The following is a 15,852-nucleotide window of genomic DNA, read 5'->3' as shown; positions in this document are numbered from 1 at the left end:
AGTCAAATTTACATACAGGTAGCAGTAGGCAGGATAGGAGCGGGTAATCATGAAAAGGGCAGAAGATTGGAGCTTGGTAAACCAGAGTCAAATCCTAATCCTACCACTTCCTGCTTGTGACCTCGGGCAGGTTGCCTCACCTTCTTGGGCGTCTGGAATCAGGGAAACACATTCTAGTTGTCTACCTAAAATAGCTGTACTCTGGAGAAGCCGTTTGTCAGATTTGAAGAGTTGAAATAGACCTGAAGGTTAAGGTGTTTATATTACATTCTAACGCTTCCAACGTCATCTCCTGCCCCTTCCTCTCCAATCCAGCCACTGAAAGCCGCCCCGGCTGTACTCCCAGCCAATTATGGGCCTAGTAGTGGGAGGATCTGAGTTCGAATTCTGTCGGCTACTCAACTGAATTGCTCAAGGGCCCTCCTTAGACCTCAGTTTCCTCATCGGTATAATGAGGATAAGCACAGATAAGGCAGGTGCATGTGTGTGCGTGTGTGCGTGTGAGTGAAAGAGCTCTGTAAACCGCAAGACACTGTAATCGTTAAGTCTCTGGAGACGAGGCGATGGAATTCAAACCCGCGTCCCCCAATTGGTCCCGGCAGTGCACCTGCGCGGGGCCCCAGGGTTGCACGCCAGAGGGCGCTGCTCCGACACTCGGCGGCCAGCGCGCGCGGGAGGCTGGTGGCGCGAGCGGATTGGACAGCTCGACGCGGGGCGGGGCCGTGAGGAGGCGGGGCTTCCGGCCACCGCCGCCGCTGTTGCCAGGGGAGACAGCCGCAGGGAGGCGGAAGGAGCCCAGGACCAGCCAGCGCCGAGGCGTGGCGCAGGCACGATGGCGGCCATGGTGGTCTCGGAGCCCGGGTCTCGGAGCTGGTCCTTGTGTCCCGAGGTGCCATCCGCCACCTTCTTCACCGCGCTGCTCTCGCTGCTGGTGTCCGGCCCCCGCCTGTTCCTGCTGCAGCCGCCCCTGGCGCCCTCGGGCCTCTCGCTGCGGTCCGAGGCCCTGCGCAACTGGCAAGGTGAGCAAGCAGGGGCGGGGCCGGGCCGCGGGGCCAGCCTTCTTCCTCCCACCTCTCCCGGCGCTCCCAGTGCCCGAGCCGCAGGCTACAACTCCGGCCACTCCATCCGCAGCGTCATTCTCCCCATCCTGAGAACCAGTCCCGTATCCCGCGTCGTTGTCCCTCCAGAGTCCCATCTTCCCATTACTCCATCTGTAGTCCTAACCTACCCGAATTTGTTCCCTACCCTGGCGCCACCGGCCTGGTTAAGGCCCCACACCCATTCGCTAGCAAACCGGCTTCGTTCACCCATTGCTCGCTCTCCGAGGAGAAGGATTGTTTCCTCTCCCTGTCCCGTCGCATACACACCGCCTAACCTCCCCACTGGCAAAAAATGTCTCTCTCGCCTTCATCAGGACACTTAAGCATCCTCTGTGGCCACCCTCTATAAGCGTCCTGGCCTCTTTGGGGTTTAGAATGTCTTCTGCTTACTTGCGTGTATCTTAATCCTGACTCCCTACTCCCAGCTCATGGGAGGGGGGGAGGCATCTTGTGCCTTGGGAAAGGTGTTTGTTTTCTCTAGGTAATTGAATATAAACATCCGTTCATGAGAGACATTCGTAGTCTTTGTCTCTTCCCCGTTCTTTTCTGGGGAGGAAAATGGGAAATTTGTATAGCTTTTGTTGTTTTGCAAAGCACATACTCATGAGCTTTAATCTCCATCCTGTGACGTAGGCTTTATTATTCCCCATTATTTAGGTGAAACAGGCGTCAGTAGGGAACCGCAGAGCTATTAAGTCTTGCAATTGAGACAGGAACACGGGTTTTTTTATTGTATGATGTTTGGGAACTGGAGCCTTGGGGGTGTATTATGATACCCAAATCATATAGAGTAACTTCTAGAATCTTCACATTTATACTTGGAATTTCAGTTCATACTTGGAATGGTTTCAACAAATCATAAAGTACTCATCTGATCATGAGATTTTATAGAGATGGCCTGAGGTATATGGTTGCCTCCCTGTTCAAATCAAAAACTTTTCCCCACCACCACCCTGGATACACAGAGCGCATCCTCAGAGATATTTAAGATGTCAGTGTAAACTGAGCTCCCCCTTTTTCCCTTTAGCTCACAGCTTCTCTGAGTGTGGGGTTCATGGGCATGTGAGTATCTGACAGATAAGAGACCTTTGAAGTCCTCAGATGTAATGCTATCATTTTAAATGAAGAAACCGAAGCTCGCAGGGCCCATGACTTGACTGAGCTTCTGCCAGCCTGGACCTGACCGAGCCAAGATTCCACTTCAAGCCTTTAGGCCTCCAAGGTTCAGTATTACTACTACCTCACCAGTCCCCTCCTTCACTTTAGTGTTTTGGCCTGGGGGGACATAAAAGTACATAAGAAGTGACTGCTTTTAGAAAAGTAGGAGTAGTATTCTTTGCTGTCTTACTGCCATAAAGCATTGCTCTACCTGTAAGGTTGGGTACGCACTTTGAAGAAAGATGTCTGAGTTCTATATTATATTAGTGATAGTTTTATAATCGTTGCAGGTGCAAAATAATTCATGGTCCCTTTTTTCTTCTCTGAACAGCCACTATGGAAGGAGAGGTCAGGATTACAGCCGAGGAGACTGGCACACAGAGTGTTAAGTGATACCCACTCAATCCACCCTGAAGCTGTTACAATTAATTAACCCTCAAACTGCCCGGTGAGATAGGTCAGTATTAAAACCTAAAATAAAAAATTAAAAAGGATTATGAAGCACGTTAACAAATTCCAAGACCATCCCATGCTAAAAAGTGTCATTTTTTTCCCCCCCCACTTGGAAGCCAGTCACAGACTTGCTCCAGGTCTGGGGAAGAGCAAGGACTGGATGTCACACTTCTGCTTTGAGCCTTGGGTCCTTCAGTGCTGTCTCCCACTGCCTTTCATGGCTCCTGGCTGATTTGCTCTGGTGCTGACAGCCTGCCACTCCCCCTTCCCGAGGTGGGTTGTAGCCTGGCTTTCCCTCCGGTAGAGCCCCTCGCGGTCAAGCCTCTAACCCTGTCTGTCCCCTCTGCAGTTTACAGGCTGGTGACGTACATCTTTGTCTACGAGAATCCAATCTCCCTGCTCTGCGGTGCTATCATCATCTGGCGCTTTGCTGGCAATTTCGAGAGAACCGTGGGCACCGTCCGCCATTGCTTCTTCACCGTGATCTTCGCCATCTTCTCTGCTATCATCTTCCTGTCATTTGAAGCCGTGTCATCGCTTTCGAAGCTGGGGGAGGTGGAGGATGCCAGAGGCTTCACCCCAGTGGCTTTTGCCATGCTGGGCGTCAACTCTGTCCGCTCTCGGATGAGGAGGGCCCTGGTCTTCGGCATGGTTGTGCCCTCGATGCTGGTGCCGTGGCTCCTGCTCTGTGCCTCCTGGCTCATTCCCCAGACCTCCTTCCTCAGTAATGTCTGCGGACTTGGGATTGGGCTGACATGTATCCTTCGTGGAAGGGAACTGTAGGGTGGTGACATGGCAAGCGGTGAACCACGGTGGAGGGTCTGGGCGGAGGGCGGAGGTAGAGCCATGGGCTCAGGTGTAGGTAATCCAGGTTTGAACTTCAGCTTTGAAACCCATGTGGTCTTGGGCTGGTCACTTCCCTTCTCTGGGCCAGAATTTTGCCACCTGGAAAGTGTCAACATAGCTAGCTTTCTTTTCATGCCAGCATAGCACTGCTGAAATAGTGAATAGTAGTGAAATATTCTGACTTGAGGTTTTTTTCTTCCTTGTAAATGGAGGCATAAACCCTACGTTTGGCTAGTTATGACATGAGTTTTCATGGGAAGAATCTGAGATACCCATGAGCTGGAGATGTTCCATGAAAGGAATAGGAAATAGGTTTGTTTGGGTTGGGTTGGGTTTAGTCTTTTTGTCAGAAGAAACAATGTTGAAAATTTATTTTTAATGTTCATTTTGGAGAGGGAGAGAGCTCTTTCTCTCTGCATGCATGTCGGGGAGGGGCAGAGAGAAAGACTCACACACACACACACACACACACACACACACACACACAGAATCCAAAGCAGGCTCCAGGCTCCAAGCTGTCAGCACAGAGTTTGACACGGGGCTCGAACTCATGAACCATGAGATCATGACCTGAGCCGAAGTCGGACGCTTAACTGACTGAGCCATCCAGGCGCCCCCAGTAGAAAATTTTTTAAAGACAGGCAGGGTCTTATGGGTGGTTAAAAACTCAGGATAAGCCTTACAACCCTTGTATAAATATTCTGGCCGTTGCAGGGGTGGGAGGGGGCATTCTAAAATACAATGTGGGCTACCTTTCTTTATTGTTTAAAAAAACATTTTTTGGGGTGCCTGGGTGGCTCGGTCGGTTAAGCGTCCAACTTCGGCTCAGGTCATGATCTCACGGTCCATGAGTTCGAGCCCCGCGTTGGGCTCTGTGCTGACAGCTCAGAGCCTGGAGCCTGTATCAGATTCTGTGTCTCCCTCTCTCTGACCCTCCCCTGTTCATGCTCTGTCTCTCTCTGTCTCAAAAATAAACAAACGTTAAAAAAAAAAAAATTAAAAAAAACAAAAGAAAACATTTTTTTAAGTGATCTGTGTGCCCAACATGAGGCTTGAACTCACAGTCCTGAGATCAAGAGTCTCATGCTCTTCCAGCTGAGGCGCCAGGTGCCTCCATGTGGGTTACTTTCTTCAACATTAGAAGTGGTTAGTGTTGGAGGTTGAATAAGGTACATTCTTAAAATATTTTTCTTTTCTTTCAGTTTATTTTAAGAGCAAGAGAGTGCTTGAGCAGGGGAGGGACAGAGAGAGAGGGAGAGAGAATCCCAAGCAGCACAGAGCCTGACACAGGGCTCGAACTCATGAACCGTGAGATCATGACCTGAGCCAAAATCAAGGGTGGTTTGCTTAACCCCCTAAGCCACCCAGGCACCCTCTAAGATCTCTTCCAATATGTGATTCTATAAGCTATTAGGGTAGGTGAATATACATTGGTCACATAGTTCTTACTTATCTTATTTTAAAAATTTAATTCATTTATTTTGAAACTTTTTTTAATTAAAAAAATGTTTTTAATGTTTATTTATTTTTGAGAGAGAGAGAGAACGCAAGCAGGGGAGGGGCAGAGAGAGAGGGAGACACAGGATCCAAAGCAGGCTCCAGGCTCTAAGCTGTCACCACAGAGCCTGACATGGGGCTCGAACCCATGAACCATGAGATATGACCCGAGCTGAAGTCGGAGGTTTAACCAACTGAGCTACCAGGCGCCCCAGACCTTTTTTTCTAACATGAAAATTTAAAGCTATAAACTCTTCTGTAAGCACTGCTTTAGCTGCATCCCATGAATTTTGATGTTGTCTTTTCATTTTTAATGGGTTAAAAGTATTTTCTAATTTTCCTTGGGATTTTTTCGTAGACCCAAGGGTTATTTACAAGTGAGTTGCTTAATTTCTACATTTTTGGTGCTTTTTCACATTTCTTTTTGTTGACGATTTCTAACTTCCTTTCAAAAGGTCAGAGCACATTCTTTTGCAGATTGTAGTCCTTTTAAATTATTTTCTGGCCCAGCGTTTGATATATCTTGGTGAACGTTCTGTGTGTAAGAAGAACGTGCATTCTGCAGTTGGTGGGTGTAGTGTTCCATTTATGTCCGTTAGGTCAAGGTGTTGGTCGTATTCTAGTCTCCTATACACTTGCACTTGTTCTGTCAGTTACTGAAAGGGGACTGTTGAAATCTCCAACTAAAGTTGTGGATTTATCTATGTTTTCCTTGCAATTCTCGTCAGTTTTTGCTTCAAGTGTATCAAAGGTCTTATTGGATGCATACATATCTAGGATTGTTATGTCATCTTGATGAATTCACCCTTTATCGTTGTGAAATGGACGATTTTAGTCTCTGGTAATGTCCTTTGTTCCAGAGTCTTTGTTAGCTGATATTACTATGTAATTCTACCTTTCTTTCTTAAAATTAGGATTTATAGGGTATATATATTTCCATCTTTATAGATCTTTTTTAATGTTTATGTGTTTTCAAGAAAGAGAGCAAGAGCACGAGTGGGGGAGGGGCAAAGAGCGAGGGAGACAGGATCTGAAGTGAGCTCCACACTGTCAGTGCAGAGCCAATGTGGGACTCGAACTCACGACCTGAACCAAAACCAAAAGTTGGACATTTCACTGACTGAGCCACCCAGGCACCCCTCCATCTTTATAGTTTTAATATGTTTGTGTCTTTAATTTTTTTTTTAATGTTTATTTACCTATTTTAGGAAATAGAGATAATGAGCGGGAGAGGGGAGTAGAGAGAGAGGGAGGAGAGAGAGGGAGACAGAGAATCTCAAGCAGGCTCCACGCTGTCAGCACAGAGCCCAACGCGGGGCTCAAACCACACACCGTGAGATCATGACCTGAGCCAAAACCAAGAGTTGGGCGCTTAACCAACTGAGCCACCCAGGTGCCCCTGTGTCTTTAAATTTAACACATATTTCTTGGGGTGCCTGGGTGGCTCAGTTGGTTAAGCACCCAACTGTTTAAAAAAAGCTCTTTTTTTTAAGTTTATTTATTTTGAGAGAGACAGTACAAGCAGGAGAGGAGCAAAGAAAGAGGAAGACAGAATCCCAAGCAGGCTCTGTATTGTCAGCACAGAGCCCGTGCAGTGCTCAAACTCAACCAACTGTGAGATCATGACCTGAGCTGAAATCAAGAGTTGGACGCTTGACTGACTGAACCATCCAGGTGCCCCATATACCCAACTCTTGATTTTGATTCAGGTTATGATCTCATGTTGCTCATGGTTCATGGGATCCAGCCCCGTGTTGGGCTCTGTGCTGATAGCACAGAAACTGCTTGGGATTCTCTCTCTCTCTCTCTCTCTGTCTCTCCCTCCCCCCCCCCCCATGCTCTCTTTCAAAACAAATAAACATTAAAAAAAATAAAAATAAAACATGTTTCTTGTAGATAGCATATAGTTGGTTCTCCAGTCTATCTCTGCCTTTTAAATGGGACATTTAGCTCATGTGCATTTAGTATAATTATTGATATGGTTGGGGTTAAGTCTGCCTGCTTGCTTTTTGTTTTTTCTTTGTCCCAAATGTTCTTCGTGCCTTTTTTTCCCTCTTTTCCTAACTTCAACAGAATATTTTTTTTTGGTATCTCATATTTAAAGATAGACTCTTACGGGTTTGCTGTGTTTGCTATTAACTATACCTCTTTGTCTTATTTTTTAGTGGTTGCTGTAGAGTTTATAATATACATTTTTAATTTATCACAGACTACTTACAGATTATATACCACGTTGTATGTAACTGAAGAATCTCACGGAATTGTGTTTCTGTTTTCCTTCTTTTCATTCTTTGTGTTGTTATTGTCCTACATTTTATTTCTACTGTTGTCATACGTGTTATAAACTTCACAATACATTGCTATTACTTTAAAAAAAATTTTTTTAAGATGTGCATTTTTTAATGTTTGTTTGTTTTTATTTATTTATTTTTTTAATTTTTTTTTTCAACGTTTATTTATTTTTGGGACAGAGAGAGACAGAGCATGAACGGGGGAGGGGCAGAGAGAGAGGGAGACACAGAATCGGAAACAGGCTTCAGGCTCCGAGCCATCAGCCCAGAGCCTGACGCGGGGCTCGAACTCACGGACCGCGAGATCGTGACCTGGCTGAAGTCGGACGCTTAACCGACTGCGCCACCCAGGCGCCCCTAATGTTTGTTTATTTTTGAGAGAGATAGAGTGCAAACAGGGGAGGGGCAGAGAGAGAGGGAGACACAAAATCTGAAGCAGCCTCCAGCTCTGAGCTGTCAACACAGAGCCCAACGCAGGTCTTGAACTCATGAACCATGAGATCATGACCTGAGCTAAAGTTGGACGCTTAACCAACTAAGCCACCCAGATACCCCTACATTGCTATTACTTTTGTTTCAAACAGTCAGTTATATATTTTTTAACTTAAAAAAGCAGCGTTTACCCACATACTTGCCATTTCTAATTCTCTTCATTCTTTTGTATGGATCCAAGTTTCCATGTGGTATCATTTTTCTTTTGCCTGAAGAACCTCCCTTCGTACCCATACCCCCCAGTAGGTACACTGGTGACAAATTCTCTCAGCTTTCAGTGCTCTGAAAATGCCTTTATTTCACCACATACAGAATTCTGGCCTTCTCTGATCCTCTTTCACTTTTAAAGATGTCATTGCATTACTCCTGGTTTATATTCTTTTATCATGAGGAAGCAGTAATCATTTTTATTGTTTTCTCTATATAATTCATTGTTTTCCTCTGGCTTCTTTCACGGTTTTTTATCATTGGTTTTCAGCTGTTTAATTATCATATACCTTTGGAGTGATTTTCTTTGTTTTCCTTGCTTGTAGTTGGTCATTGGATCTGGGATCTGTGAGTTTACAGTTTTCATACAAGTCTAAAAAAATTATCCTCATTATGTCTCCAAGTATTTTTTTCTCTTCTACTTTCCCCACTTCTTCCGGGGTGCCAAGTAAACATATGTTAGACTACTTAGTATTGTTCAGTGGGTCCCTGAGGCTCTGTTTATTTTGTATTTTTTTTTTAGCTTTCTTCCCCCTCTCCATTTCAGTTTGGATCATTTCTATTCCATTGCCTTCCAGCTGGGTGATCTCTTTTTCTTCAGTGTGTGCCCAGCTGTTAAACCCATCTGCTTGGGTTTTTTCCCCCTCATGTTGTATATTTCAGCTCAGGAGGTTCTTTTTTTTTTTTTTATATATTTAGTTTTCATTTCCATATTGGGATTCTTCATCTGTTCCTTCATTGTGTTTTCCTTTAAACCCTTCATATACTTCCATATAGTAGCTGTTTGTAAAATAGCTATTTATAGTAGCTATTTTAAAACATTTTGTCTGTTAACACCATCATGTCTGTCATTTCTGGATCTGTTTTTGACAGATTTTCCTGCTGATGCTTCTTCACGCGTCTCGTAATCTTTTAGTTTACACTAGACACTGTCAATGCTGTGGTATCCGGGGCCGAGTTGTGGGTTTTTTTCTTTTTTTTTTTTAACAAGTGTTGATTTTTTTTCCTGATAGGCAGTTCATTTATTTGGCAAGGCATTACCTTTTTGGAAGTCTCGTCTGAATGCCCTGGTGTCAGCGAGGTCTCTTTCCCCTGAGTGGTTAGAACTCGAGCATGTCCCTGCCCCCTGTGAGCTCCCTGTTGTTTAAGCGAACAGCTCCCGGGTAGTTGTTCCCTCAGTAGCTCAGTAGCTGTTCTTTGCCTGGCTTGAGGCGTCTTGGCCTGTGGGTGTGCACATGGGCATTCAGCTAAAGACTCGGGGAACCCCATGCATGTCTCTGGAGCTCCTTTCCAGAGCACCTCCCTTCTCTCCATTACTCTGATCTGGAAATCCCAGGCCCTTTTTCTTCTCTGAATTCTTTATCTATCTCTTCAATTCAGAAGGAAAAAAAAAAAAAAAAAAAAAGCTCTTCTCTGCTTGGATTCCCCTTCGGATGCTGTAGTTTGGAAAGTGCCTCCAGGCTGAAAGCCAGTTCCATCTTGAGGCTCACTTAATTGTTTCCCTTTTCGTAGGTATCAAAGTCTGGCAGTGTTTGCCGCTCAAAGTCTGAAGGCAAGTGTGTAAAATGTTGTATCCTGGCTCACAGTCATCTATGGTGGGAGGACCAGTCTGGCATTGGGACTTCAGCAGAGTCAGAGGCAGAACAGACCTTTGAGGTCATTCTGAAGTCATCAGCCGCGACAACTTTGAACTCCTTCACAGCATCGGTTAATGCTGGAACTCAGCATTTGGAGATGTACTCCTCCCTGAAAGAATTTAGTAACACGCAGGGGGCATTTTTGGTTGTCACAAAGACTAGGTGCTACTGCCCCTTAGTCGCCGGTGGCCGGAGCTGCCGAGGGAAACAGTCGAGCCCCACAAAGAACTGTCTTGCTCACATTCCAGCGAGGAGCGCTGGCTTGAGGAACATTCTCGGTGCTTCCTTACAGCCTTCCCTCCATCCCCACCGTCTCCCAGCTACTGCTGCTCCCCACTGAGGGTTCAGCATGCATGTCCCTTCCTAGAAAAAGTCGTCTTGATCTCCCTAGACTAGCTTAGGGTCCCCAGCCTGGTCTTCGGATAATCCCTTTCTTATCCCTACTGACCCTACCCTAGTGACTTACCCCTTGCCTGGCACTCCTCATTTCTTAGTTCCTGGAAGTAACAGATGTTCAGTAAACATTTGCCAAAAAGATGGATGGGTGGACAGACGGACAAAAGCTGAATATTTATGACTGCCCAGGCAGTGGTGGGTTGACACGGGCCAGACGGCCAGAGTGCCGTCACACCACTTGTTTGGGGCGGTGACAGTGTGGGGGAAATTGCTGCCGAACAGGCCCACGTGAAGCTCACTTGGTCACGTTGAGGCAAGGTGCCTTCTGTTTGGGGACAAAGTACAAGATGTCAGTCCTCCCAGAGGGTGCTGGGACAGCCTCCTGCCTCATCCCACTGCAGGCACAGAGGCGTGTGCCAGCTTGACGGGTTGCAGGAATGACAGGGCTCAAGGGATGGGCTGGGTGAGGTGTCGGCACCGATCGGCCCCCCCACCCCCACCCCCTGCCTCCCCCGACGGTTGGTTCATGTTCCCTCTGAGGTGCAGGGAATAGAAACTCAACTCTTGGTTTCCCTGGAGCTCAGGCTGGTAGCAGAATGAGCGCTAACCCCCCTGCAGAATAAACGTGGGAACCTGTACTCTGTGAGGAGTGTCCGGCCCGCCTCCCTCGAGCTGCCTCCAATTTCACTTAATATGTCGACCTCAGATGGCCTCACCTACTGCTACTCCATCGACCTCTCAGAGCGAGTAGCCCTGAAGCTCGACCAGAAGTTCCCCTTCAGCCTGATGAGGAGGATTTCGGTGTTCAAGTATATCTCGGGCTCTTCAGCCGAAAGAAGGGCAGCCCACAGCCGGAAGTAAGTTACAGAATTCTTGGAGCTTATTCTTGAAGCAATTCCAGGGCTTGTAGAGAGAGTGTGGCTGGCTCAGTATCATGGGAGAAAGGACCAGGGTGTGGGCAGGTCCGGGCCCAGAACGCTCATGCACAAATGTCGTCTGAGCACTCGGGACTCTGGCCAGCCGGAATGGGAAGAGCCTTCATACGTCATTCTGACTGACTTGTGACAGACTGTGGGAGGGAGTGGCCCCATCTAGCGTTGTCACCAGCCCTCCGCGCCGACGAGCACCCTGCACAGGTCCAGCCGGGCCCTGGCAGGGAGCCCTGGTAAGAAGCAGACAGTCCACACACAGCTGATGAGGTGGCTTGGACGTGAAACAGCACAGGGCCTGAGAGGCAGAGTTTTCTTGGCCACCCGGCAGGAGGTGAGGTTTCCAGTCTTCTGGTCCAGGCTCACTCCACGGAAGGTGCCAGGCAAGCCGCCCAGGCCCATGTAGTCTCACTCCTTCCTACCAGAGAAGAGGACCAAGGAGTTCGAGAGTCTTTCTCTAGGTGTCAGGGGGATAGGAGAGCCCAGTCTCGAACTAAGGTCGCTTCTTCCGGGCCCAATTCACCCCCTTTCCACTGTTCCCCACTTCTGGCCTGTGGCTGCCTCCATGCTTAGACTTTACCACGTAGGAAGTTTTCTTTCCTTCAGTGGCCTCCCCAAAGGAAACGACTCACTGTGAAGTTCAGATGCTTTGCCAACGGCCCTTTTCTACCTTCAACCAGCTGTGGAATAGATTCTGCGCCCTGGGCCGACCTAGATGCAGGGTTTCGGTTGACTTGGAAGCTGCTCTTTGTAGCTGATTTCAGGAGGTGGATGCCCCTGGCCTTCACCAGCTCAGGGCCCTTTGACCATTTCCTAAAAAAAGGGGACATTGGCAGGGGAGGGCACTGCTGGGGAGTACTGGGAAAACTAGAAATGCGCATGCACCCAGTTTGCTTCAGGCAGGTGATCCCTGGGGTCTAAATGTGGGGGAGAGTGTTGAAATTTAGGTGTATTGTGCCTTGTAGGCTTTTCATTGTTCTCATAAACTCGAGAGGGGACTTAAGGGGCCTTTGGGTGCAGACTTGCATCCTGTGAGGGAACCCTCCTTTCAGACAGCTGAGGGCGGTCACCTGGCATGAACTTACACCCCCCTCCCGGCTGGGAGCTCATCATGAATGAGAAAGTTCTCCCATGCGGAAGCGCAGCTGCCTCTCTGTAACTGGGACACTTGGGTGGTACATCTGATTCTGTTTATCATGGCAGACAGGTCCGGGTCAGGGAGGTGATGATCCCCCAGTTCTTTCCGCATTCCTCACATGGCATGGCATACGGTTCCTCGTTATCCTGGCCTGGGACAGGCACCCGGGACAGAAAGTGATGTTTCAGATGGCCTGATGGGGACACTGGCATGACAACGTGTGTTTGTCTTGGCAGTTACGCGGTCTGGACAACTTTGCGTCCTTGGAGGCTCTTGCAGAACTTCTGGTGGCCCAAATCCTCTGTTCTTTTTTTTTTTTTTTTTTTTAACGTTTTATTTATTTTTGAGACAGTGAGAGAGCATGAACAGGGGAGGGTCAGAGAGAGGGAGACACAGAATCTGAAACAGGCTCCAGGCTCTGAGCTGTCAGTGCAGGGCCCGACGCAGGGCTCGAACTCACGGACCGAGAGATCATGACCTGAGCTGAAGTCGGCCACTTAACCGACTGAGCCACCCAGGCGCCCCCCAAATCCTCTATATTCTTAAGAATCCCAGAAGTGCCATTAAGTGCTTTGTTCCTGTACTTAAACAGCTGATTTGTAAAATCAGGTTCTTTTTTAAAATTTTTTTGATGTTTATTTTTGAGAGAGAGAGAGAGAGAGTGTGTGTGCAAGCAGTGCAGAAGCAGAGAGGGAGACAGACAGAATCGGAAGCAGGCTCTAGGCCCCGAGCCGTCAGCACAGAGTCTGATGCAAGGCTCGAACTTAGAAACCATGAGATCATGACCTGAGCCAAAGTCACATACTTAACTGACTGAGCCATCCAGGCACCCCATAAAATCAAGTTCTAACTGAAATATCTACAGATTCAGTGCAATCATCCACCACAAACATCAGTGGTATTGGCAGTCATTGTCCATATTTGGAACTGCGCCGAAGTTCAGGCTGTGTCTCCATTCGTGGTCCCAGCCACATGGTCTGTGGTGGGGTCTGTAATCTCTGCGTGGGCAGCTCCAGACATCTGGCTCGATGGTTCCTGCCGGCTGGGACTTTGAGCTATGAGTCTTCATTCCTGAAGCCACAGGTAGAAAACCTCACAGCAGACAGGGCCTGGGCCCAAGCCCCATGTTACCCATTTGCCTTCCTGCCCTTCCTCCCTTAGAGGTTGGTCTGTTCTCTTTGGGTGCAATTGCTGAGTCGGCCACAGGCACACTGACGGCTGTGATCTGGTCCCACCTTCATCTCATCTGGGTGGCAAAGTCTGTGAGGCGGTTCCACCTCAGATGGCCTTAGGAGCTCAGCGTCCCTTCATCCTACAGGCTCACTGCAGGCCTGTGACTGGGCGCTTCCCTCTCAGGGCATTTCCTGACCGGCTGAGATTAACCTTCCTCCCCACTTGGTGCTCAGAGCTAGTTATAGAAAATGGCCAAAGCATGTTGTCCTATAAAGTGGTACGGTGATCCCAAGCTTTTCTCATGTACGATGACAGCTGGGGGGCCTTGGCATCACCATGGGAATGACCGTTTTCTCTCTTGTTCCTTTCCAGGCTGAACCCTGTGCCCGGCTCCTACCCCACGCAGAGTGGCCACCCTCACCTGTCCCCGAGCCACCCTGTCGCCCAGATGCAGCATGCCAGTGGCCAGAAACTAGCCCCCTGGCCAGCCTGCGCTCCTGGGCACATGCCCAGCCTGCCTCCATACCAGCCGGCCTCCGGCCTGTGTTATGTACAGAACCATTTTGGCACAACCCCTAACTCCTCCGGTGTCTACCCGGCTACCGCGGGTGCCTCCCTGGGGGTCCAGCCCCCCACCCCTCTCAACTGCCCTGGCACTGTGTATTCTGGGGCCCTGGCCGCTCCAGTGGCTGCGGGCTCCAAGGAGTGCTCAAGGGTCCTGATCCCCTGATAGGGAGTCTCTAGGGAAGTTCTCTCCCGTCTTGGCTTTCTGAAGAAGGTCCTCTCGGAGCTGAGCTAAGATTTTCTTGACAAAAAGTTATTTATCAAACACCTCTATGTGCCAGGCTCTGTCTCGAGTATTTTGATATATATCCTATTTCAACCCTGTTCATCCTCACGACAACTTTGTGAAGTGCGATTTAGCGTCACCAGTTTACAGACCTGGAGGGCGAGACGCTCTGCAGTCACATGAAGTCACGTAGTTTTCGTAGTGGCACATCCGGGCTTCTGGGCTCCGGGGCCCCTCCCACCTGCCGCCCTGCCTCCCAGAGAAGGCCTGGGAGGTGAGGGTCGGCAGCGACTGCCAGCAGCCAATCCTAACTCTGCGTTTCCTCCCCTTGTGTGTGGTGCTCTTGGTTCCAGTGCCCGCTTGTCTGTGTCTACTCTTCGGGAGCTTCCAGCTGCCCTGCCGGGCAGTTCCCGCGCCCGTGTAGTATTTCTCCCCTACAGTGGCCCAGCCCCCGCCCCGGCCTTGTTGCCCCAGGGGCGGTGAGGTGGGCCGCGTGAGCCACAGCAGCATGCTGATGGATCCATAGTGTCGATTACCTTTGTATAAAGAAACAGCCTCCAGCCTGCCTGTGGTGTGTGGTCTCTTCGTGGTCTGGCCGGGGCCGGAGAGAGCAGAGCTGGGCAGCGGAGGAGGGGGGTGTGACGGCGAAGAGGAGAGGTGGATCTGGGTTGAGCGGGAGAGACGACCTACAGCGGCGGGGACCCGACGTGGCCGGGGTGTGGGGAGCGGGGGAGGGGCAGCAAAGGTGGTGGGGTAGCCGGAGGCGGAATCGGGCAGCTCGGACAACCCGGAGCTTGGCAATGGCAGGAAGCAGCTGCAGGCTGGGACCAACAAGGAGGGCTGCCTGGCAGGACCTCCTCCGAGGGGTGAGGCGGGCACTGGCTGCACTGGCATCCGAAGCCAGAGGCCTGAGAAGAGGCCAGCTCCCCTGCCCACTGTCTCATGTACCGTCAGGGCTTCCCACGGACTAGATTAGCCAGAACCCACTGGCTAGCAAGCCCAGGAAATGGAGTTTGCAGGGGTCAGTCCCTCTCATGGAAGGCAGGACAAGGACAGGGCTGTGCCTGAGCCCGGAGGCGCCTGCCCAACCTGAAGGCCGTGGCTCTGATCCATCGGCTGGAGCTCCTCCGGGTGGTCAAGAAAGCACGCCAACTGGCAGGTGTGTTCATAGATTTTACAACGCGTGACCTTCGTGTATTCCAGGAGCTGAATGCCCTGCTCTGTGCTGACTTTTTAATAGGTCCTGGGTATGAGAAGTGGATAAGGCACACCCACAAGTCCACCCAGCCCTGGGGGCCGGGCAGTGACAGGCACACGCTGGGTGGCCTGCCCTGGGTGAGGGCGTGGGCGACAGACTGTGAAGAAGGCTTCGCTGGCTGAGGAGTTGGGTGTCTAGACCACAGCTGAGAGTTGTCTGCAAGCATAGAGCGAGCCTGGCAGGGCCTGCCCTGGGGCCTCTGTTCAAGCACCCGGGGCACCGGTCCCACGGTGTCACTCGGTGAGTGCAGTCTTCTTTGTGTCTCTGCAAACGTTTCCCCGACACTCCCAGTTCCAGGCCTGTGTCCAGAAGCAGGTACGAGCACCACGTGTTCCCGGTGTGACAGGGCCACATCCCTTGTGTCCGGCTTACTACGTGGACTGGCTGGTCGTCGCTGTGGGGGCTGTGGGGATGATCAGGCTGACGGGCCCTGTCACAGGTCCCTGAGTAGCACGGCCGGAGGGGACTCAGGTCATTCAGTCCCATC

At 49.8% G+C, this 15,852-nt stretch overlaps 1 protein-coding gene across 1 annotated transcript; it reads left to right on the top strand.

The window, feature by feature from the left end:
- The first annotated feature begins 717 nt into the window (after positions 1 to 717).
- On the top strand, positions 718 to 14,667 carry RHBDD2 (rhomboid domain containing 2). The gene is made up of 4 exons (XM_045460225.1): positions 718 to 1,019; positions 3,061 to 3,468; positions 10,784 to 10,934; positions 13,690 to 14,667. The coding sequence occupies exons 1-4, from the start codon at positions 833 to 835 to the stop codon at positions 14,045 to 14,047; spliced, it is 1,104 nt and encodes a 367-aa protein (XP_045316181.1). The 5' UTR covers positions 718 to 832; the 3' UTR covers positions 14,048 to 14,667.
- The last annotated feature ends 1,185 nt before the right edge of the window (positions 14,668 to 15,852 follow it).

Source organism: Leopardus geoffroyi, chromosome E3 (genome assembly GCF_018350155.1).
Source record: "Leopardus geoffroyi isolate Oge1 chromosome E3, O.geoffroyi_Oge1_pat1.0, whole genome shotgun sequence".
Lineage (NCBI taxonomy): Eukaryota > Metazoa > Chordata > Mammalia > Carnivora > Felidae > Leopardus > Leopardus geoffroyi.
The sequence above is the reverse complement of the archived record's forward strand: the minus strand, read 5'-3'. Positions and strand labels throughout refer to the sequence as shown.

Bases quoted from the DNA above. Each gene is read 5' to 3' on its own strand.
- RHBDD2 (XM_045460225.1), top strand. From the start codon at position 833: ATGGCGGCCATGGTGGTCTCGGAGCCCGGGTCTCGGAGCTGGTCCTTG. The intron at 1,020-3,060 runs GTGAGCAAGCAG...TCCCCTCTGCAG, and splicing joins GGCCCTGCGCAACTGGCAAG to TTTACAGGCTGGTGACGTAC. The intron at 10,935-13,689 runs GTAAGTTACAGA...GTTCCTTTCCAG, and splicing joins AGGGCAGCCCACAGCCGGAA to GCTGAACCCTGTGCCCGGCT.